We start from the raw sequence: 25,017 nt of genomic DNA on the forward strand, positions 1-25,017 counted from the left end.
TAGGTTTTCATAACTAAGAAAGGATTTGACGAAATTCTACCTAGCGTAAAAATGGTCGTTCTTATAGGTATCTAGATTACAAATAGGATTGTTAAGACTGAAAATTATATGATTACGGAAACTATAAGACTAGAGACAAATGTAGGCGAATTTCTTTAGCGGAAAAAATGCGCGGAAATTTTCGGTTCTTGGAACTGTTTCCTGCCAAATGCCACTTTAACTTCGCATCCCGGGGTTATCGGTTTCTCAGGATCTTCTACGGATCTTCAATTTTTGATTAGAGATACTCCATTCATATCGCCCATTGAGTGATTCCGAGCTTTATTATAAGGCTCCTACTTAGTTAACGTTTTTCTTCCTAGCAATAAGCAAGAAAATATTTTCGTATAATATACCATATTATGGTTCATTTTCGACTTTAATTGCAACTTATAAACTTCCAGCTTATTCAAACTACGTACCTACTCATAGGTTCGTACTATGTAGCTATGTAATAAGAACATAGGTACAAAAGCAACCACTACCGCCATTGTTCTTGCGAAACAATAAACTTTGCGGTGAACTAGACCACCAGTTTGCAGTTATCACTGAATTACATAATGTACTGCACACTACGGAACCTTTTGTGTGCGATTCTGACTCGCACTTCACCGATTTTAATGATCCTCCGACTTTACGCCCTACCAAGTCTACCTCTACTTTACTATTACACTACTATACAATTTTTTTTTTATTCACTATAGGCAAGCGCTTGACCACAATCACACCTGATGGAAAGTGATGATGTGGTCTAAGATGGGACGCGTTTACCTAGAAGGTGCCTATTCACTCTTGTTAATTTAAATAAATAAGACGTAAATAGGTTTCTGAACAGCGGGTACATAGAATAGTAAATAAAGATCGATTCGTTTGCAATTACTGAAGCTATTTTCAAAGGCTTTAAAGGTTAGAGGGTTGAAGTAAATTGCTCATTACATTAAAGAAACTCAAGAAAAAGTTCAAAACTTTTTATGATTATTCACTGTATTATTGTGAATTCATTTTATCTATTGTGCGTATCTTCTCTAGCAGTATAATCGAATTTAAAAATTGGCCAATGGAGAATCGGACTTGCACGCGAAGGGTTCCGTACCATCGTACGAGAAATAACACATTCTATTTTTATTTTATTTTCAGCTTTGAAATTTTTATTATTTAGTGTTATAGCGACAATAAAAATGCACTATCAGTGAAAATTTCGACTTTCTACTTATTACGGTTCAGGAGATATAGCCCGCTGACTGACAGACGGACGGACGGATGGACGGACAGACAGCGGAGTCTTAGTAATAGAGTTCCATTGGCACTCTTTGGGCACAAAACTCTAAAAATTAACTATAATTAATAGGCAATCATCATCAAGAGGCCTTCGTCCGAGTGGATTTAGGTATTTAAAAATTCTGTGGGTGATTGCTTTTCGGGGATAAAAAGTAGTCTTCTAGTTTCTAGTAGTTTAACTATATCCAAGTAAAAGAACACGTTGGTTACATATCTATGGTTGATCTGTTGCGACGTGTTTGAAGGAGAAATCGACAACCCAAAAAACTAACAAACAAACATACTTTCTTAGGTAGTGAGGTAGAGAGGTAGTGATATAGGTAATGAAAGTTATGACATCCATACTAATATTATAAATGCGAAAGTGTGTCTGTCTGTCTATCTGTCTGTCTGTCTGCTACCTTTTTACGGCCCAATAGTGTAACCGATTCTGACAAAATTTGGTACAGGGTTAGCTTATATCCCGGGGACGGACATAGGCTACTTTTTATCCCGGAAAATCAAAAAGTTCCCGCGGGATTCCTAAAGACCCATCCACTTAACCGATTTGTATGAAATTTGGTACCGAAGGAGCTTGCATCCCTGTAATCGAAATAGGCAACTTTTTATCCCGGAAAATCAAACAGTTCCCACGGGATCCTTAAAAACCTAAATCCACGCGGACGAGGTCGCGGGCATCCTCTAGTTTATAATATACGAGTAGGTAGTGGTAAGTATTGATATAGGAAGTGATAGTCGTGGTGCTCATTTGCAGACACAATAAATACCTAAATATACGTAAGACTCTGTTATATACCTACCTAACTAAAGTGCTATGTACGTACAGTACAAAAATGTGCAATGTTCGCGAGCGATTTAATCTTATCCGTTGAGGAGTTCCGTCCTCCGTATCCGAAGCAATTTTATAAGATCTTCACGAAATGTAAATTGAACCAACCTGACGATATATCCATTTCTTATCCATTCAAATAAAAATACGTATATTGAAATCCGAACAAGTGCAAAACAACCTCCCATTTTTAACCCCCGACCCAAAAAGAGGGGTGTTATAAGTTTGACGTGTGTATCTGTGTATCTGTGTATCTGTCTGTGGCATCGTAGCGCCTAAACGAATGAACCGATTTTAATTTAGTTTTTTTTGTTTGAAAGGTGGCTTGATCGAGAGTGTTCTTAGCTATAATCTAAAAAAATTGGTTCAGCCGTTTAAGAGTTATCAGCTCTTTTCTAGTTTTCTTGTAGAAAAGAAGGTTAGATAACCGTTAGGTTTATAATATTATGTCAATAGACAAATGTCAAGCTGTCAAGATGGACGTTGCCTAAATACATAATTATTTATTTGAAAATGATGTTTTGGAAAACTCAAATACTTTGGATCGTCGGGGGTGTTATAAATTTTTAATTTACACTTGTTATAAATTCAGTTAAAAAAGGTTAAATCTGTGTAGATATATTTACACTAGTATAACAAATTAATCTATAGAGAATGCTTTCACTGATATATATGCAAAATTATCCCTGAGTAAGATTTAGGTAGGATATACATTATGTCACGCGAACGAAGTCATGGGAAAAAGTTATACATAAAATAAGAAAGTAATAGACTGGTAGTTAAACCACTGGATTTAGAAACTTGCTATTTTGCGTGTGGGACCTATAAGTTATAACGTAGTAAACCGCCCACTATAGAAAAGATTTTGGGAAATTGCCACGCCAACGCCATCGTTAATAAACCTTAATCTACACAAACGAAGCCACAAGAAAAAGCTAGCTATGGTCTAAGACTAACTTTTGCCCACAACTTCGTAAAACCTTTGCTACTTTGCCCTATCCATCCACAATTAGGTATAAATGTTTTAAATATCTCTGTTGATTAATAATTTAAAATTCCATCCACGCGACATCGCGCCATTAGTTTCGACGACAAATCATGAATAAATGATATCTGAAGGTAATTTTATACCACGTTGTAGCCATTTTCATAATTCAATTCTATAATATTCAGAACTTAAAATATTCAGTCATATTTTATTGTAAACAAAATTTATTGTTGTAATAACTTCAATTTGTGGGTTTATTACCTTCACAAGAGTACTTAACTTGCAGTCTATGATAAATATTGCTTACAGTTATAATATTTTACTTACTTTTTAGCGTTACGTACCCAAAGGGTGCAGACGGGACCCTATTACTAATACTCCGCTGTTTGTTCGTCCATCCATTCGTCCGTCTACCTGTCAGCGGGCTGTATCTCATGAACCTTAATAGGTAGAGAGTTGAATTTTTACAGTATGTGTATTTATAATGCCGCTACAACTACGAATAATAAGAATTTCAAATTGGCCGCCATGAAAATTAAAAACAAATTAAAGTACTTACTATTTCTTGTACGATGACACGGAACCCTTCGTCCGAGTCCGACTCACACTTGACCACTCGCACAACGAATAAGTCTTCCACGTGATATGACAACACCAAAATGGCGGATATGACACACAAAATGCTTTAAAAAGATATTTTTAATATATTTATTTAGTTTTTAACCCCCGACCCAAAAAGAGGGGTGTTATAAGTTTGACGTGTGTATCTGTGTATCTGTGTATCTGTGTATCTGTGTATCTGTCTGTGGCATCGTAGCGCCTAAACGAATGAACCGATTTTAATTTAGTTTTTTTGTTTGAAAGGTGGCTTGATCGAGAGTGTTCTTAGCTATAATCCAAAAAAATTGGTTCAGCCGTTCAAGAGTTATCAGCTCTTTTCTAGTTTTCTTGTAGAAAAGAAGGTTACATAACCGTTAGGTTCATAATATTATGTCAATTGACAAAATATGTCAAGCTGTCAAGATGGACGTTGCCTAGATATACATAAATATTTATTTGAAAATGATTTGTCGGGGGTGTTGAAAATTTTTAATTTACACTTGTTACAGTGATTTTATATAAAGGAAAATACGGTACGTATTTATATGAGTTTAAAATATTGAGATATTGAGTTTGATGTTTCGTATTTAATCCTCTGGCCTTGACAATTACAAAACATTCAATTCAATATCGACGAGGCATGTTTACGTTTTCCACCCGCGACTAATTAATTAATTAACGGAATTAAGCTTTAACTGTAACATAAAAGCACTGTTCAATAAACGGAAATTAACAATTATCAGGTGGGTGGATAAAACTGATCGCCTATCAATAAGTGCAAACTCCGCATCAAGTTAGCCCGCTTCCATCTTAGAGTGCATTATCACTTACCATCAGGTTAGATAAAGGTTTATCTCAAAATATCAAAGAGAATTTCAGACTTGTAATCAAATATCTAATAATTTAAAATTTAACAAACCCCCGACACAAACACCTCTATAAGAAAACTAGAAAAGAGCTGATAACTTTCAAACGGCTGAACCGATTTTCTTGGATTATAGCTAAGAACACTCTCGATCAAGCCGCCTTTCAAATAAAAAAACCAAATTAAAATCTGTTCATTAATTGAGGAGCTACGATGCCACAGACCGATACATAGATACACACGTCAAACTTATAACATCCCTCTTTTTGGGTCGGAGGTTAAAAATACAAGGAATCAAAAGCTTAAGCTATAATCCGCTAAAAACGGCAAATCTGTATACTGCAACATGCAGCCGGATTTCGAAGAGTGCTGATAGATATGCGATCAGCTTTAAATGTTGAAAATGGATGAATATTATCATCAGTGTTATAATAATGAGGCGCATGAAAATTGAATTTCTGTGAATGTTTTCCAAGTAGGTAGTGTTGCAATTATTTTCATGTATTGATGACTTGTAAGTGTATTGAGGGATTAATTAGGCATATCATCACACTAATATTATAAAGGCGAAAGTTTGTATGTGTGTGTTGTGTGTGTGTGTATGTTTGTTACTCCTTCACGCAAAAACTACTGGACGGTTTTGGCTGAAATTCGGAATGGAGATAGATAATATCCAGGATTAACACATAAGCTACTTTTTATCCCAGAAAATCAAAGACTTCCCACGGGATTTCAAAAAACCTAAATCCACGCGAACGAAGTCGCGGGTATCAGCTAGTATTACAATAATGGAATATGGCATTCGATGGGGTCGTAATTTAGTTATAACGCAGCTTGTCTAACTATAGTTCGCGACAGATCGAGATGGCAAACGGGGTATAGCGCGGGGGAACGTTCGGCTCGATATAAAGGAGAAAGTTTGTATGTATGTGTGTGTGTGTGTGTGTGTGTGTGTGTGTGTGTGTGTGTGTGTGTGTGTGTGTGTGTGTGTGTGTTTGTTACTCCTTCACGCAAAAACTACTGGACGGATTGGGCTGAAATTTAGAATGGACATAGATTATACCCTGGATTAGCACATAGGCTACTTTTTATCCCGGAAAATCCAAGAGTTCCCACGGGAATTTTAAAAAACCTACATCCACGCGAACGAAGTCGCGGGTATCAGCTAGTACATAATATATGCGTTTGATTTTAGGTACCTACCTTATTGCTACCTATGAATACTTGTACGTCCCACAACGTAATTAACTGAATATGCCCACTTACCGCAACACTCAGCTAATACTACACGTTAATTTAACTAATACTACATGGTAATAATATGACTGAATTGCAATATCATAGCTTACCCGGTGATTTAACTAATATTTTGTGGTTTTTCCTAAAATTAGCATAGAAAATTAGCTAGCTTTTGTGCTTCTCTTGGTAAAAGGGTCAGCATGGATTACACAAATTTCAAACCCCTATTTTACCCCCTTAGGGCTTGAATTTTCAAAAATCCATTCTTGACTGAGTAGTTCGAGCTGTGCGAGGCTGTGCGTTGATAGATCAGTCAGTGTGTTAGTCAGTCAGACACATTTTCCTTTTTTCTTATAGACCTATTTTAATTTTATCGGTAGAGACAATACTTCTACTTAATCTGGTTGGTCTAACGGATCTCTACATTTCTAATTTGATCACGTTTCTCTACGTGATCAAATTAGAAAATATTGACTCTCTCCATCGCCCGCTGAGTGACTCGGAGCTTTCTTAAGAGGCCTTTTTAACCCCCGACCCAAAAAGAGGGGTGTTATAAGTTTGACGTGTGTATCTATATATCTGCGTATCTATGTATCTATGTACCTGTGTATCTGTCTGTGGCATCGTAGCTCCTAAACTAATGAACTGATTTTAATTTAGTTTTTTTTTTTTTGTTTGAAAGGTGGCTTGATCGAGAGTTTTCTTAGCTATAATCCAAGAAAATCGGTTCAGCCGTTTGAACGTTATTAGCTCTTTTCTAGTTACTGTAACCTTCACTTGTCGGGGGTGTTATAAATTTTTAATTTACACTTGTAGATCTGAGTGAGGTCCACAGTCAACGATCACGCCTCGCAGCCGTATTGGACTAAGAGCCAGTGCGTGCCGGACCTTCGTTATTTTATAAACGCTGAGGGTTTCTCTGCGTATTGTCCCCAACGGGAAGAACGATCAGCGTCTATAAAGTTTGGATCATGGTGGATTTTAAAGGAAACCTGGCAACACAGACATTTTTTTTAGTTTCAGAGATTTTTAAATTGTGAATTAATCTTGACGACAATCATGCCTGAGTAATGAGAGAGCAATTTGATGAGGACTAGGTTAGAGCGCGCTTGCCTAGAACTTTTAAGTAAGCGCGCTTCTAGGCTAGAAGATGTATTTTCAATCTTGCCTTGAAGATTTCATCATATTCAAATGAGAGCCAAACTACGTTTTTTAAAATACACTGCGAATGAACTCTTAATAAACTTTGATCAAAATCGGTCCACTAAAACTCCAGATATTGCTTTCTTTGTCCTGAATATCACGCGGACGTAGCCTATAAAATATTTACACAAAAATAGCTTCTTTTATTTATAGTAAAAGTTAGTTTCCTATGAACGAAACAGCGATAATAATTCAAAAGAGTTTTATGCATGATAAAAGTAAAAGTCTTTCCGATCCACGTGCCTGTCCGGGGACGTATTAAAAGTTGTTACTTTTAATACAAAAGTTGTATATTCTTGGGGAAGGAAAGTTGTAGGAAGACACGACAATGTATCTAAATACGATCCTCATCTTAACTTTATAACGAGTTCTTTACAGCATTGTTTTAAATAAGTCCTCAAACTAGTACAAAGTCACTTATTTTGAAATATAAGTACTTTATTTCTTGGTAACTTAAAATAGTCATATCTGATTGTTCAATATGAACTTAAATAAGTAATGTTAATGTATGTCTATGGCCGGTTAGAATGGATAAAGAGCGTTGTACACATTAGCTAAATGTGCTCGGACAAAGCATTCGGCGAACTTGTACATGTCCAATTATAGGTGTATATTATTTTCTCTACGCGCGATATCACTCGAATTTTCAATATTGTAAGGAGCCCTTCGATATTATTAATATAAACTACTTGTTACTTTAAGTCACAAACTGATATTAATTTAAGAAATTATTCTGGTGCGTTACATATGGCCCCAAATATAATTCTTCAAAAATATAATTAAAAACATGCTAACACTAACAATACCTACTGAAAAACACCTTTTTCACCTTTGAGATAACTTGTACACTCAAAATTTTTCTACAACTCAAAAATATCTCACGTTAAGTTTCCAGTACATTACTCAAATGCTTATATGAAAACCCACGAAAGTCCATAAGCCAACCAGATCTAACCGCACGCCAACTACTCACTAAATATCCTTGAACACTTTCGTTAAGTGCAATGGCCGAGCGCTTTGGGCTAACATGTACCTACTATGCACTTCAAGCTTGAAAGTTGTATAATTTTACAACAAGTGTAAATTAAAAATTTATAACACCCCCGACAAGTGAAGTTACAGTAACTAGAAAAGACCGAAAAGACCTGATAACTTTCAAACGGCTGAACCGATTTTCTTGGACTATTCCGCGCCTACGATCCAAAGTATCAGAGTTTTCCAAAACATCATTTTCAAATAAATAATTATGTATCAAGGCAACGTCCATCTTGACAGCTTGACATTTGTCAATTGACATAATATTAAGAACCTAATGGTTATGTAACCTTCTTTTCTACAAGAAAACTAGAAAAGAGCTGATAACTCTTAAACGGCTGCACCAATTTTTTTGGATTATAGCTAAGAACACTCTCGATCAAGCCACCTTTCAAACAAAAAAAAGTAAATTAAAATCGGTTCATTCGTTTAGGCGCTACGATGCCACAGACAGATACACAGATACACAGATACACAGATACACAGATACACAGACACACAGATACACAGATACACAGATACACAGATACACACGTCAAACTTATAACACCCCTCTTTTTGGGTCGGGGGTTAAAAATCGCAAACGGCCCGTTTGCAAGTGGGTCAGTTGTAAACAAGGAAGATTTGATTAATTTATTGGATAAAGGCTTCCCGGGGGGCGGTTTCAACAAAAAGAGAGTCTTTAATCCCATTACAGTACTACGCAGCCTCGTGAAATTGTATTTGTTTGTTTACTTGAACGATTTGAGTTGTATTTTAGATAATTTGATGAAAACCGTCGTAATTTTTGTTACTACAGTCAAAAATCGGTGGTAACCTAATGGGGAAGACTTCCTTACTATTCCGGGGATTTGGAGTGCGATCTGGGCAAGCACGCTTAAGTTATCAGAGTTACGGCTATGTGCAATTAAATATCACTTGCTATCACGGTGAAAGAAAACATAGCGTACCTACTCCAAAGGTATGTAAAATCTGCCGAGCTTCTTGCTGGTTCTTCTCGGTAGGAACGGTATTCCGAACCAGCGGTAGATTATTTTGACTATTCAAAAGCACTTGTAAAAGTTTAATTGAATAAAAATATTTTGAATTTGAATTTGACTTTGCCACTTCACAATTTGCCAGACTGGTACTATGATCTAAGCTCTTCCCAATGTAATAAAAAAAAAACAGAAATTCCTACCGGAGCGAAGGTAGATTCTGAGAGATCTTTTGCATTGCGTGAACGCAAAACTTCAGTGGTAGGTACCTACTTATACTTATTATTTTATGGCTATCTGATTGTGGTAATAAATTACATTTAAAATAGTCGTAATTAGAAAAAAATTAAAAACACGACCGGCTGCTCTGCCAATGTAAAACACCTTATTGGGGCAGGCGCGTAATAACTTCACAGAGCTGGCAACGGTTTATTTGTAAAAAAAAATATATATATTCTACAATGAATTTTTGCAAGCCACTTTCCGCTGCCTACAAGCGCGTGAAATAATACATTACCCTTAGCTGCGCACACAAATTAATTCCGAACCGCAACTTTCGCTACAAATTGCCTACGGAACTCTACCGTGCATAATTTGGACCTTTTCATTTGCCTTTTTTTATAAAATGAGCTTTACTTATTTTAAAATTGTTTTTTGAAATATTTTAAAATTATTTTTAACTAGTTTAGATTCGATCGTTTTTTAACGATGCAGTTTTCAATGTTAAAGCAAGTTATATGTAATTGCTAAAAAAAATTCAAAAGAAAAATAAAACCGACTTCAAAAACCACTAGCACTAAAAAGTAATAAATAATTTTTGTTTAGTTACACGTGTGATGTACCTACCTAGGTATGAAGTCGAGTGAGCATAATAAAACAAAATTAGAAATCCAAATGTGAAGCTCGCTTAGTGGTTTTTGAAGTCGGTTTTATTTTTCTTTTGAATTTTTTTTATTTCACAATTTTTAGTGGCCCCACTGTACTATAATATGCTATCCCCAGTTAAAGACCTACTGTTTACTAAGCTATTACACTGATCGCGAGCAATTTGCTCTTATCCATTGAGGAGTTCTGTTCTCCATCTCCGAAGATATTCATCAAATCTTCACCAAATTTATATGGGACCACCTGCACAGTATACCCTTTCAAACAAAAAAAAATTCCAAATCGGTTCTTTGAGTAATCGGTGAACATACATTAAAAAAAAAAAACAAAGAATCCGACGAATTGAGAACCTCCTTCTTTTTTTGAAGTCAGTTAAAAACGCATATAACTCTGGAAAGCTAGAGGTGTGAGCTTGGGTTCGAACCTCTGACTCCCCGAATCTAGCAATAAATTGTATGAAAATTATTACCTACGTAATTCAAACTATCCATATTGTATTGGTTTGTTTTGTAAGAGTTCATGCCTTTAAGCGTAACATCTGTAGTTTAATAATGTAGTAGCTTTGTTTTTAACCCCCGACCCAAAAAGAGGGGTGTTATAAGTTTGACGTGTGTATCTGTGTATCTGTGTGTCTGTGTATCTGTGTATCTGTGTATCTGTCTGTGGCATCGTAGCGCCTAAACGAATGAACCGATTTTAATTTAGTTTTTTTTGTTTGAAAGGTGGCTTGATCGAGAGTGTTCTTAGCTATAATCTAAAAAAATTGGTTCAGCCGTTTAAGAGTTATCAGCTCTTTTCTAGTTTTCTTGTAGAAAAGAAGGTTAGATAACCGTTAGGTTCATAATATTATGTCAATTGACAAATGTCAAGCTGTCAAGATGGACGTTGCCTAAATACATACCAAATTATTTATTTGAAAATGATGTTTTGGAAAACTCAAATACTTTGGATCGTCGGGGGTGTTATAAATTTTTAATTTACACTTGTTGTCAATATAATAAATTACTTCACAACTCGGTCATCTATTTTCATCTAACTACCAATATATCACTCAATAGTTAATATTTATTACGGTCGTTTGAACTTCAATACCCATCCGAAATTGCTATCTAAAATACGCTTCTGAATAGTAAACTGGATAATTAATAGCTTGGGTCATAAGTGCCATGATAATTCTGATCGACCTCAAAGGGTTGCCTCATCACACCACATCTCGTCAATTTATTTTGACCCTTGTTAAAGCATCTACAGACGTGCCAATTATGTCGGCTTTCGCCAGGTTCCTATCAGTAATTATCAATCGAAAAATTAATTATATGTGTCTGTGATAGTCTATTAAGTTGCGTATAGTTTATTAAATGAGCTTATATCCTCGTGTAATATCTTAATGTTATTGTTATTATCGTACCGTACAGACCTTAGTCCTTCCCGTCCTCACCTATGGTGCTGAAACGTGGACACTGACAAATGGCCTTGTTCAGAAATTCAAAGTTGCTCAGCGAGCTATGGAGAGGGCTATGTTAGGAGTTTCCCTGAGGGATAAGATCCGAAATGAGGAGATCCGCAGGAGAACCAAGGTCACTGACATAGCCCAAACTATTAGCAAGCTGAAGTGGCAGTGGGCAGGCCATGCCTGTCGTAGAGGCGATGGCCGTTGGAGCCGGAAAGTCCTTGAGTGGAGACCGCGTTTGAGCAAACGTAGTGTGGGACGCCCTCCAGCACGATGGACCGACGATATAAAGCGGCTGGCGGGAAGTGGCTGGATGAGGAAGGCTGAGGACCGGGTGTGGTGGCGCTCTATAGGGAAGGCCTATGTCCAGCAGTGGACGTCCACAGGCTGATGATGATGATGATGATGATGACAGACCTTAGTTAATATAATAGAAAATAAACAAGGCCAAAGTGTTTCTGCCTAATATGTATATAACACGCTGATATAAAGATATTTTGCACTAGCAGAACAATTATCGTGGTCTTATACTTTTAGATGTACAAAAAGGCTGCTGCCGACACGTAGGAATCAACCAGAAAACGAAGTCATCCCATCTAAGTAACTATGTATGTTTAATATACTTAGCCTAACAAGACTTATAGAAGTAAGTTGGCTACCAATACAAGTGAGCCAGAATTGTTATTGGCGTGTATATACAAGTCATTATCCATTTAACCCTTATTAACCTTTATTCCCTCTACAACTCGTAATTCTGAAGGGCCGGACCATCTATAATCTTTGAAGGTCTATTAATGCTAGGGCAGCTTAATTTTGGATCTTTATGACCCCCTAGAGTACCCATTAGATGTGCGGTGGTATGTAAGATGTGATCTCTACTAACTCCCCATTAGCTCAACGGTTAAGTGGACGGATAGTTCATGAGTTCAAATCCCTCCCATCAGACCAAATAATTTAGCATACAACATTATTCTGAGCTGAAGCCCTTTTTCAGGTTGTACCATACACGACAGTTTATATCGGCATTTCTTCTACTTGAGGCATATTGGCTTTAATGCTAAGATGGGGGAAACCTCTTAGATATAATATGTGATCCCACCAAAAACATTTCATGTAAAATGTTGCCAAGACTCACAAGTTCATAATGCTTTCACTGTTAAAAAGTTATGAGATCTCTAGTAGAGCCAAGCCCCTAGCTGAGCTTAGAATTGTGCTGGCCATGGGACCTATCCCAAGTCCAAAGTATACAGCTCTTAAATGCTCTTGAGTATATCTCATTTATAACAATAAAGAACAAATAACTCTACTTACAAGCTCTGATTTTACAAACCCTAAATCTTGGTTAAAAAAGGACGGCTTGGCCGTTTAATGTTCGTGGTACTTTTATCTGATATGACATTTAAGCCCGGAATAGCTTGTGCGACAATCATGAAGTATAATAAAAATTAGTAATTGTCGAACAAACTATTCCTTATGACCTTAATATAATATGTTATGTCATGTAATAGTTTCACGAACATTAAACGGCCAAGCCGTACTTTTTTAACCAAGATTTAGGGTTTGTAAAATCAGAACTTGTAAGTAGAGTTATTTGTTCTTTATTGTTATAAATGAGATATACTCAAGAGCATTTAAGAGCTATATACTTTGGACTTGGGATAGGTCCCATGGCCAGCACAATTCTAAGCTCAGCTAGGGGCTTGGCTCTACTAGAGATCTCATAACTTTTTAACAGTGAAAGCATTATGAACTTGTGAGTCTTGGCAACATTTTACATGAAATGTTTTTGGTGGGATTTCATTTCTTTTTGGCAGGTGCTCTAGATTTTTTTTTTGGATCTATTTTTTGTAAGTACCTACATCATTTTCATGGCCCCCTCTCTATTGTTACCTCTTTTTTTAAAAGCTTTTATTCCACTTGCAATGTATGTAACTATGTTTTTTTGGGTGGAATCTTGCAACTCAATTTTAAAGCAGATACATATATCAGATTTCAGTCTTTTAGGACTTCAGGAAACACATTTTTTAAATGTACAGACTGGGAAAAGTTTATTTTCCTGTTGTTTGAATGAAATCCCTAGCCTACATACCAAATTTCAGTCTTCTAGGACTTAGGGAAGTACTTTAGAACTTTTGACTAGAGGGGTTTTGAATGGCAATAAATCTGAAACCATAACAGGTAGACAATTGATACTTGGTACGTTTGATAAGTCTGTCAAGGACATATTATTCTGAAAATATCAGCATTCTAGCGATAGACTTTACAAATAATTTGCTTCCCCCATACGTGGGAGTGGAGGGGGAAAATTTCGAATTTCTTAATTTTTCTGTAGTTTGTATGCAATTTCTAGTGTACACACCAAATTTCAGTCTTTTAGGACTTCGGGAAGTACCCTAGAATTACAGACTAGAAGTTTTGACTGTCAATAAATCTGAAACTATAAAGGCTAGACAATTGATACTCAATGCGTTTAATAAATCTGCCCAGGACATCTTATCCTGAAAATATCAGCATTCTAGCGACAGAATTTACTGATTTGCTTCACCCATAAGAGGCGTAGAGGGGGGGCATTTCCAATTTCTTAATTTTCCTGTAGTTTGTAGTCAATTTCTAGTCTACATACCAAATTTCAGTCTTCTAGGACTTCGGGAAGTACCTTAGAGGTTTTGAGTAGAGGTTTTGATGATCATCAGTGAGGGACGAAATCGGCGTATTTTAGGTATCAATAAATCTGTAACCATAAAAGCTAGATATTTGATACTTGGTATATTTGGTAAATTTGCTGAGGACACCTTATACTGAAAATTTCAGCTTTCTAGCGTCTTCCAGACCGAAGTTATGACGGGTCGAAAATACGGCGAAACACTTCGAGAAAAAGGTACGTAGCGCCCCGGCCGCCGTTTGGCTCGTCTTGGCGGGGGCACTGCCGTGCCCCCTGATGTGTGGCACAATTTAAATAATAAACGATTTTATTTCTTCCTTATGCTTTCTAGACGATTGAAGTCTGCCTCCATTGCTTTATTGTCTGTTCAGCTGTGGATTCTAAGTTTTTGGGTTTTTTAAACGTAGGAATATTTATATGTACCCTAAACCTTTTATACAAATCTTTGAGCCCGACTTCAAAACTTCGCTTTTTTACGGAAATCTGGCAAACTGCAGATAAGGCCGTGTGATAACAACCGAAATACGTTTGTATGAAAAGAGAAAGGTACACATTAAGGACACTACTGTCAAAATATCAAAATAAAATTACAGGAAAAAATATCCACGTTATCGTATTACGTTACTTTAACGTTTATTAGGGCAATTTTCCTCGACATAACAGTATGGTTAGCATGAGATTTTACCTCGCCAAAGTTGAAACTTAATAGAATTCGAGCTTTGAAACATTTTAAACGTCTAACGTCAAAAATCTAGATGGGACCTTGGATGGGACTTAACTTTTTTTTTTTCAAATCCATACATCTACAGTCAACGCTCGATGCGGAAACATCGGAAAGCAAAAACCAATAGATAGTAGCGCAAAAGCTACTTTAAAAAATTCACCTTTAAGTCTATTTTATTCTCACTTTACATTTACAGGGTTTCGAAGCTTGAATTCTATCAACGTTGGCTAGATGTAAAACCGTGAAAAATCGCTCTAATAAACGTTAACGCAATGTAATCGTAATGAGGACATTTACTGCCGAAATTATAGCTGTTCTATCAACGTTAGCGAGTTGTTAAAAGTCGTTCTAACCCCACAGGCGTCACAAAGTCTGCTAAGTTGTCTGGATTAGCCGTGTCATTATACACGGCTTGATGCGTTCAAACGTGCTGCCAATACTCTTTCAGCGAAACTTTTCTTTCCGAACGATTTCATCGAAAACTTGGATCTAAAGGCTTAACATAGTAAAAGTGCGAAAGTGACGTGTCCAACTTGGCTAAGTAGTAGAAGTTTTAATACAAGAAACAGTATGAAGACATACGACAAAGTTAGGTTTGCACCCGCCAGTGTAAGCAACTATGGACGGGTGGAAACCTAGCTTTGCCGTTGAGCTTACAATGCGCAGTCAAACTAATACCTAATCTGTGGCAGTCAACGCCTCGTGTTCAAATTGCACTACATGTTTTGCGCGTTTGTGTGTGTGATTGAGTTTTGTGATCGTTTGACTAAAAGCAAGAATGAAAAGCGTTTGTCTCAAAAATTATTATTTCATGTAGGGCACCTAGTGTATCTTATGCTATACAATAACTTAGTACATAACTCTGTGTGTATGTAGATATATATGCGCGTCGAGGTGTGAGGTGGGCTTAGCTTTGAATAAACATGAGACTAATGTAGTTAAGACACTAATTACGATGTGTGTTGCAAATTAACGATAGTGTAAGGGACCACTGTCATATTTCCTATGTATTGAATACACAGAAAAAGTAGTAAGTATTAAGAGTGAAGAAGTGATATGAGTATATTCATAATTAATATTGCGCACCTCACACCTTATAACTGTGATATTTTAAGACTGTTATGATGTCTAATTGTTTTTTAACTGATCACCAATATTGATTTGAGTCCAATCTGCGCTTTAAATCGCTTATATTTGCTATCGTATCGCTTAATGCGTTTGTACAACATCATGTATTTGTACTACCAGCTCTTTCCCTAGGATTGGCTTATGCAAATCATGGAAAGACATGATCAAGGGAATTACTAATTAGAACTCAAATCTGGGCTTTGAATCGTATATTGTATTCTACCCATATAGCATCAGTGCGTTGGTATAAAAAAATACTGGCTTGTGATTGTATACTGAGGCTTGCTACAATTGCTTGGGATGTGTATTGCTGAGGCTTGGTACAATCAAAACTAAAATTGGGAACTTCACTCCTATTGAGATATTTTATGTGTAAAGCAAGTTCTATTCTGATGGTTCTATTGAAAATTCTGAGCTACGATCAATCAGACCTCCAATCTGCGCTTTGTATCGCAAATTGTATTGGCCGTCAGAGAATTAGTAAGTTAGTATAACACCATATTGTATTTGTACTACCAGCTCTTGCACTAGAATTGCTTAGTCGTCAAGGAGCAACATGATCCAAAGGGAATCACTAATCAGAACTCTAATCTGCGCTTTGAATCGCAAATTGTATTGTGCTGTCACAGTGTTAATGCGTTTGTATAACAATCATTCGCGCTTGATTGTAGAACAATGTTCATGTAGAGGCTGGAGAAATAAAATTGGGTAGAAGTACGTACAATTAACATTCTAAAGTGGCTCCCCTCCATACATGAATGACTTGTAGGTCCTTTCCCTCTTCACCAACAATATTTTTGAAAATCTTTTCTTAGTGATTGTCTACAATAAGAAGAAAACAACTTATCAATCTCAAGATCCCAGACCCAGGAGGTTTATGTTTCAGTAACTCAATAAATATTTTTTAATCCCCGACCCAAAAAGAGGGTTGTTATAAGTTTGACGTTTCTGTGTATCTGTCTGTGGCATCGTAGCTCCTAAACTAATAAACCGATTTTAATTTAGTTTTTTTTTGTTTGAAAGGTGGCTTGATCGAGTGTTCTAGCTATACTCCAAGAAAATCGGTTCAGCCATTCGAAAGTTATCAGCTCTTTTCTAGTTACTGTAACCTTCACTTGTCGGGGGTGTTATAAATTTTTAATTTACACTTGTATAATAAATTGATTGAGAGATATTTATATGTGAATTATTTTAACTAATTAGTCCATTGAGTAGTTAGTTAGTACACGATTCAAATGCAATCCACTTTTTTAACAAGCAACAAGTATTTTGGAAGATCCTCTATTAATAATTATAGTAATCAATGGAAATAATTGATTTTTCACTTTAAGCAACATCCGTATTAGGGTTTGTAGTTTGCACACGGATTTGGCAAACGAATGCTCACCAAAATAATAATCGTTCAGTGTGCTTGAGAATTGTCGTGAACAACTCCTAGGCACGTTCAAGAGCTTTTGACTGCATGGTCCCGTACGCTACGTTGGTGGAAATATTTTAGCTTTGAGTCTTTTTTGATGAAAAATCTAGCCTTATCTATAAAAATCCTGCATACATATAATGTTTTCTGCTCTGAACAACCAAGCTTTTGCGAATATAACTAAACCAGCCCTTCTGTCACTTAATAAACCAATTGTATATGTAGAAACCTCTCGTAAGAGTTTTTGAGCGCTGACTTTGAGCCATAGGGTCTCTACGGCAAACCCGAAAACGACAAACAAAAATGTAACTCTCGATAAGAAAGGCATAAGTACGTGCGACACTTATCGGTTCCGGCCATTATGGCTGTGGTTGCTTCAGTTAACTCTATTTTAACGATGTCTTTTAATGGTCTGTTATTTTTGGCTTAGTATTTCTTTGAAAAACATACATACATAGACTGCTAAAATCATAACCCTTCCTTTTGGCTTTGCCGCAGTCAGATAAAAATTGTGCTTATTCTGTTTCACGTAGCATTTCACGTATGTATAATACTCACCATCATATATAACTCCTTTCACGAGCTCCTCACTATCGAACACCGAATGACTGACCGTCAAATTCACATCACTATTCCATTCACTCAACGTAACTACTTCGTCACTGTCACTCGGAATGTGTGCGTACGCGCAACCATCAACCGTCCTTTCACTAACACTAGCTTCACTTATAGTGGTTGGAACATCGTCAGTCGTCGTCATTTCGTCGTAAACTGGGTCTTCAGGCATTCCCAAATTCGTCTCTAATTCAAACTTTTCGTCGACAGGTGGTCCCGGCGAGCGTCCCGGTGCGGGGTCTCCACTTGGAAGGTTTAAAGTTGAGATGTAAGGCAACGATGCGAGGATAACCACTGTTGCTATGACGTTGGTATGGATACTGTTCATTTTCAATTTGATCGGATTGTAACGTTTGATTGGTGCTTGCATAGTGAGTATACCATTGGTTGTCGTCATTTTATTTTGTTGTGTGTGTAGCGCCTGGTTTTTTCATGGCTGTTTTCTGTAACAAAAAAATGGTATTAATTTCATAATGTTGGCATTTATGAGAAAAAATTGCCTCCCTTTCTTTATAGGCAAGGTTGGACTCTTCAGAGATCTGAGTTTTCGACTCTTAGGCTGCCTGCCCACTAAAGTGAGTGGAGCGAAGATGTGGTCGACTGACTTCGAGGGACGCCTGCGCTCCATTCTGTTTCAGCACTCTTACAACCTCTTCTCGCTATCTTTTAACAAGTGTAAATTAAAAATTTATAACACCCCCGACGATCCAAAGTATTTGAGTTTTCCAAAACATCATTTTCAAATATTATGTATTTAGGCAACGTCCATCTTGACAGCTTGTCATTTGTCTATTGACAGAATATTATGAACCTAACGGTTATCTAACCTTCTTTTCTACAAGAAAACTAGAAAAGAGCTGATAACTCTTAAACGGCTGAACCAATTTTTTTAGATTATAGCTAAGAACACTCTCGATCAAGCCACCTTTCAAACAAAAAAAACTAAATTAAAATCGGTTCATTCGTTTAGGCGCTACGATGCCACAGACAGATACACAGATACACAGATACACAGATACACAGATACACAGACACACAGATACACAGATACACAGATACACACGTCAAACTTATAACACCCCTCTTTTTTGGTCGGGGGTTAAAGAAGAGTTCATTCAAGGTACACCACTTCGCGTCCTCGTTTCTAATTCGTACTGCTAGAATCAGAGACATGCTACCTAAACAAGATTGTGCACTGAGACACCAAAAACGAGCCTATTGAGATAGCGCTAAATTGGAGTGTGTCCCTTTCTATTAGGGTGACAACACGATTTGATAATGTAAGACATTTGATGGATTATATGAGAATAGGAGAGGATGAATCATCCTGATAACCCATTACCGCTCACTACTGAGCACGGGTCTCTTCTCAGAATGATAAAGGTTTAGGCCATAGTCTGCCGCGCTGTAGTTATAAAAGTAGAGAAATTCAATTTTTTTTTGTTCTACGAAAAAGTACCAGTCATGTTAAGTATGGGTACCTATAATATAGGTAAGTAAAATTATTTTGTATAATCTGGTGCATGTGTTTAGGTACTAAACAGTTTTAGGAAGTTCGTAAGCAAGGCATACTTTTGGGAAAATTGATGGTACAGCGTTTCTTTTAAAAAAAAATTCAGTGCACACGAAGCCGTAGCAAAATCTTCCGCTTTAAAATGCATTCCGCAAACTGCCGAATTTATGCTGATATTTCCTGGAACGACAGCGATCCATTTTTGCCTTAAGTCTTCATTTTTGAGAAATCTATCGATAAACAGAAAAAAACACTTCCATTAAACAATCAAATTATGGTTACCTTACTACTTCTGTATAGTATAGTACAGAATGTTCGCCATATTGTTTTGCTTGACACCCAGTGTTGTCATCCTATTAATTTAAAAAAATATTTATAATACTTTTTAAACTAAATGATATTTTAATGACATTATAAAATAAAGATAACAGTATGAAAATTACTGCGAAAGCAAAAGAAAGTAATCTTGTTGTTTGAAATTAAATAAACAATGAATAAGAACTTTGTGAGCTACATCATAATTCGTACCATAGAAAATATTTTTTTATGCTTGCAATCCATTAGACAGTAACACACTCCAATTTATAGACCTCTCGCTCGGCTCATTTTTCCGCTTAGCATAATTGTATTAGAAATTGGACTTTATGCTAATGCAACAGAGTTTATTTTTGCAGGGAATTAAAGCTGAAGTGCACAATCATGTTTAGGTAGCACATCTCTGGCTAGAATCTAGAATTTCATCTCCTAGGCAGGCGTGGTGTTCTTTAGGTTGGATTACCACCTACTATTTGGTATGATTACCTATAGCCAAGCGAATACTTTTACTATAGTTGAAAAAAAAAGAGTTTTGTAATAGGCATCTGCTAGGTAGGTAAATGCGTGCTTTCTTCGATCACATTATATCATAACTTCTCCTTGGGTGGGTTAGTTAAGTTTTTTGTTGAATGAAATGAAGAGGAAGGTCATCTGCAGGAATTACATTCTGCAAAAACTCCCCTGGCAATAAAAGCAAATTTATTCAAAACCGAAAAACCAGATGTTTTAGCTCTCGAAGAGCAAAATGCTAATATTATGCAAAATAGTGTGTCTTTTTGAGCGGTACTTGTAGAAAGCTAATTAAAATTGTAACTACTTAGTCTACAATTTTAAAAAGTTTTAGACTGCATCCTCACTTACCACCAGGTGAGATGTCGGTCAAGATAACTTGTATCTGAAAATTGTATAGAAGCAGGTGTTACTTTGAGGAAGTCCATGATATCCAAGTGTGTTCTGATGGATTTGTGTGGTGTTGCGTGGTGTTACTTCGGGCTTGCTCATTGGCTAGCTTTTCCTGCATGCTTAGCAGTGAGAGGGCGGTCTGTGCATGTCGCTTGCTGCATGTTGCACCATAAAGATTTGCCTTTTTCAGGTTATTATAGCAAATTAAGGTTTGTATTCCTTTGTATCTGAATATTAAAAAAGTCGGACGTACAGTAATCAGGCAGCGTGGAAAACGACCATTACTAATTTGCAAGTCCGTGAAAATTAGGTTATTAATAATTCAAGCGGAAGCGAGCCTACTTCAATTTCCGGTCACAACATCGATCGGATTGTTTTCGCAAACATGTTTTGCGAGATGGAAAATATTTTTGGCATCGCCCGAGGGAAAGATTACACTTGGTATGCCCAAGTGCACTCAGCCTTACCTATTTATCTGGTGGAAGAATAGGGGGAGTTTCCATCGGAATATTTTTGAACTAAGACAACCCAACAACACCCATGGCCCCACCCAAGCGAGGATCCAGCCCTCAGAAAAGGTTGTGAGCACAGCCACCCGAAAATCGACCAAGTATGAACATTGAACACAGCAAGTTTTTAAAATGCACAACTTATTTATATTCATATCTCAAACCAACAGCCGTATTGTTATAAGTTAAATCGTTGACTCGCTCTCACAAAAACCAGAATATAATTTAACATTTAAATCTGCCACAAAAGACTCAATTAGTAAGAAAGCCGTGGAATTTTGTACTCACTGAGCCGGTCTTTCCGAGATTTTCAACGCCATTGTATATATTTATTATTTCAAAAGCTCTTGCCATTTTCTAGACGCAATTTTAAGCAATTAAAGTACAACATTTGCTTTGAAGGTGAATGAACTATCGTGAGGAAACTTGCATTCCTGAGAGTTCTCCATAATGTTCTCCAAGGTATGTAAAAAACGTAATAATGGTGATGGTTTCTAACCCTATGGCTGGGTTTTTTTATCCGTCATGGATACCACCGGCCACTAATGGTTATGTCGGACTCCTACCGACTAAAAACCTCACAAAGTTCCATCCCACCGCTGATCTCGGACCACAAGAGACCGACAAAACCTTGTTACTCCGTCAGCGGATGTCCGCCTCAGCGGATCCATCACTGGGACACTACGTGGCCCCAAACACCGTTAGAGGCATGCCGGAACCACAGCACGCCAACCGAACCGAGGACCACACTGTGAGCGACGGACCACCTCGTGTCCATCACGCACAGGTCAACAAAGAGAGCCCTATACTAACTTATTTCCGTAGATAGAGTATGATGATGATGATGATGATGATGGGGTCCTTTTATTCCCTCTTGGAACTTAGGGCTGTTGATTTCCATGTCTCCCTCTCTCTGACTGTTGCCTTGACATGGTTTCACGAGAGTCCCACTCTTTTAAAGATAGAGTATAGTAGGTACCTATTTATTCGATAACAAGTGTAAATTAATAATTTATAACACCCCCGACAAGTGAAGGCGGGAAGGTTCAAACGGCTGAACCGATTTTCTTGGATTATAGCTAAGAACACTCTCGATCAAGCCACCTTTCAAACAAAAAAAAAAAACTAAATTAAAATCGGTTCATTAGTGTAGGAGCTATGATGCCACAGACAGATACACAGATAGACACGTCAAACTTATAACACCCCTCTTTTTGGTCGGGGGTTAAAAATACAAACATTTTATTTTTATATTTTCCTAATTCATCACCAAAGGTCAGGAGTCAGGAGATAAAGAGAGATAAGCCGCGAACGAAATAACAGAAAATATTTCCAAAACATTCGACTCTTGCTTTCAATAATGGCCTTGTAGCGAATCTACTAAATAGATTTACTACCAAACCCGTGATAGCCTAGTGGTTATGACTTCCGCCTCCTATTCGAGAGATCGGGGGTTCGATCCCGGGCACGCACCTCTAACTGTTCGGAGTTATGTGCGTTTTAACATATTAAATATTTAAAATGGTTATCACACATAAAACTAAGAAAGGACGTGGATTTTACGTATTATGGAAAACCCTCTATTTAATAATCACTGATAAATAAATTATTTTTAACCCCCGACCCAAAAAGAGGGGTGTTATAAGTTTGACGTGTGTATCTGTGTGTCTGTGTATCTGTGTATCTGTGTATCTGTCTGTGGCATCGTAGCGCCTAAACGAATGAACCGATTTTAATTTAGTTTTTTTTGTTTGAAAGGTGGCTTGATCGAGAGTGTTCTTAGCTATAATCCAAAAAAATTGGTTCAGCCGTTTAAGAGTTATCAGCTCTTTTCTAGTTTTCTTGTAGAAGAGAAGGTTAGATAACCGTTAGGTTCTTAATATTATGTCAATTGACAAATGTCAAGCTGTCAAGATGGACGTTGCCTAAATACATAATTATCATATAATTATTTATTTGAAAATGATGTTTTGGAAAACTCAAATACTTTGGATCGTCGGGGGTGTTATAAATTTTTAATTTACACTTGTTGACCTATGCAAATACAGTATTCGAAAGGGATAAGCAACTAGGATTTTGAAAATAGAAATTAAATTACTTAGTAGTCGAATTATTCAATTAAACTTTTACAAGCACTTTTGAATTGTCAAATGGATCTACCACTGGTTCGGAATACCTTTACAACTGAGAAGAACTAACAAGAAATTCGACAGTTGCTCTTCTCAAAGATTTGATGTACTGTTTACCCAAGCATAGGTAGGGGATATAAGACCTTTGCTTACTTTTGCTGACAAGGGGGAGGGGAGTTTACAAATTACTTAAATTCTGCTTGCGTAATACTTGTATGGCTTTTATATAGTAGATACTTATTACATTAATGATTCACTTGAAATCTCAAGGCCCGATAAGCAATTAAACATATAAAAACTGATGTTTATAAAAACACTATCTGTTTGGGAACTTGGGTACATAATAAGTGAATCTATTTTTTTTTTATTAAATCAATAATAAGATTATGTAAGTATAAGTTTAGCATAATATGTGAACATCGGAGATAAAACATAACAGTCTTAAGCTAGAGACTGACTTGTAGGGTGTGTAATGTATCGATTCGAGCTCTTTGGCTCAAGTGTGTCCATTTTTGAAGTGCACTGACTAGTAATGTAACTCTCAAAAGGAATTCGCGAATAGAAAGTCGAGTAGAGCACCCACCGCGAATGATACATTACAAACGAACGTTACAAGTCAGTCTTTGGTTTAAGTTACAAAATCTCGATATATTACACCAAAATGTTACAAGTCAGTCTCCAGCTTGCATTTTTAACAAATCTGCGTCATTTATTCTTATCTAAAACATAATTACGAGTATGTTTTACATGGATTACGTCAATATTATATTATTCTCGCAGTGTTTCAACGAGCGTCACAACTTAACTGCAACGTATCACAATTAGTTTTTTTTTAAAATATAATTTATTGAAATGGATGTCATACAAAAATCTTGTAGTAACTTAACAAAAGACTTAATAAAAAATGGCATTACAAACGATGAAGAATTAGAAGTTAAGTTCTTTCCCAGTGTCAAACAGTCACTTAAACATATTGTCGCAAGAGAAGGTTTTACATCGCACGACATATCCCAAAGAATGATATCCAATAATGGCAGCAATTACTTGGGAGACCTATACGAGGTTGATATCAAAGGTGAAACCAAAGATGGACCCAAAGAAATACACATTTTTCTTAAACAAATCATCTCATGTGAAGGTACTATGAAATCTATTGTCAATGTTGAAACTTGCTATTCACATGAAGTATTACTGTATACTGAATTGATTGATATTTTTAATACACTACAAGAGAATGCAAATGTACCGGAAGGAGAGAGACTCAAAACTGTGAAAAGTTATGAATGCGTTCCAGAAGCGATATTTCTCGAAAACATTGCTAAAAAAGGATTCAAAACTCTTAATAGGATGGATGTTATGCCTTTAAAATTTGCAGAGCTATCAATCGCAGAGCTTGCTAAGTTACATGGACTAGCTTTCGTACTAAAGCATAAAAGAACAGATTACTTTGAAGAGAAGATAAAAACAATAGAATCTGCTGCGCTCTTCTATGATACAATTGTATGGAAAAATTATGCAAAAAAAATATTTGAAATTACGACTAAACATTTCGATAGAGGCACAAAAGAGAAAATAGATTATTTTTTACAAAACTCATTTTATGACAAATATCCAAAGTATTTTAAAGGTGAATTTGGTTCAGTTAAGTGCATGAATCATGGCGACTTTAAGTTGAGTAATATAATGGTCAAAGAAATCGTAAGTAGATTTTTGT

The 25,017-nt window shown here is 36.5% G+C and overlaps 1 protein-coding gene across 3 annotated transcripts in view; it reads right to left on the bottom strand.

Moving 5' to 3' along the window:
- Positions 1-25,017, bottom strand: part of LOC123868397 — a 228,674-nt gene that overhangs the window by 156,431 nt on the left and 47,226 nt on the right. For all 3 annotated transcript variants that reach the window (XM_045910908.1, XM_045910905.1, XM_045910904.1), the window contains exon 2: positions 17,878-18,377. In XM_045910908.1, the coding sequence (XP_045766864.1) occupies positions 17,878-18,331 (454 nt within the window). In that variant the 5' untranslated portion in view covers positions 18,332-18,377. The remainder of the gene's footprint in view (positions 1-17,877; positions 18,378-25,017) is intronic.

The sequence above is a fragment of the Maniola jurtina genome, chromosome 9 (genome assembly GCF_905333055.1).
Source record: "Maniola jurtina chromosome 9, ilManJurt1.1, whole genome shotgun sequence".
In the NCBI taxonomy this organism is placed as follows: Eukaryota; Metazoa; Arthropoda; class Insecta; order Lepidoptera; family Nymphalidae; genus Maniola; species Maniola jurtina.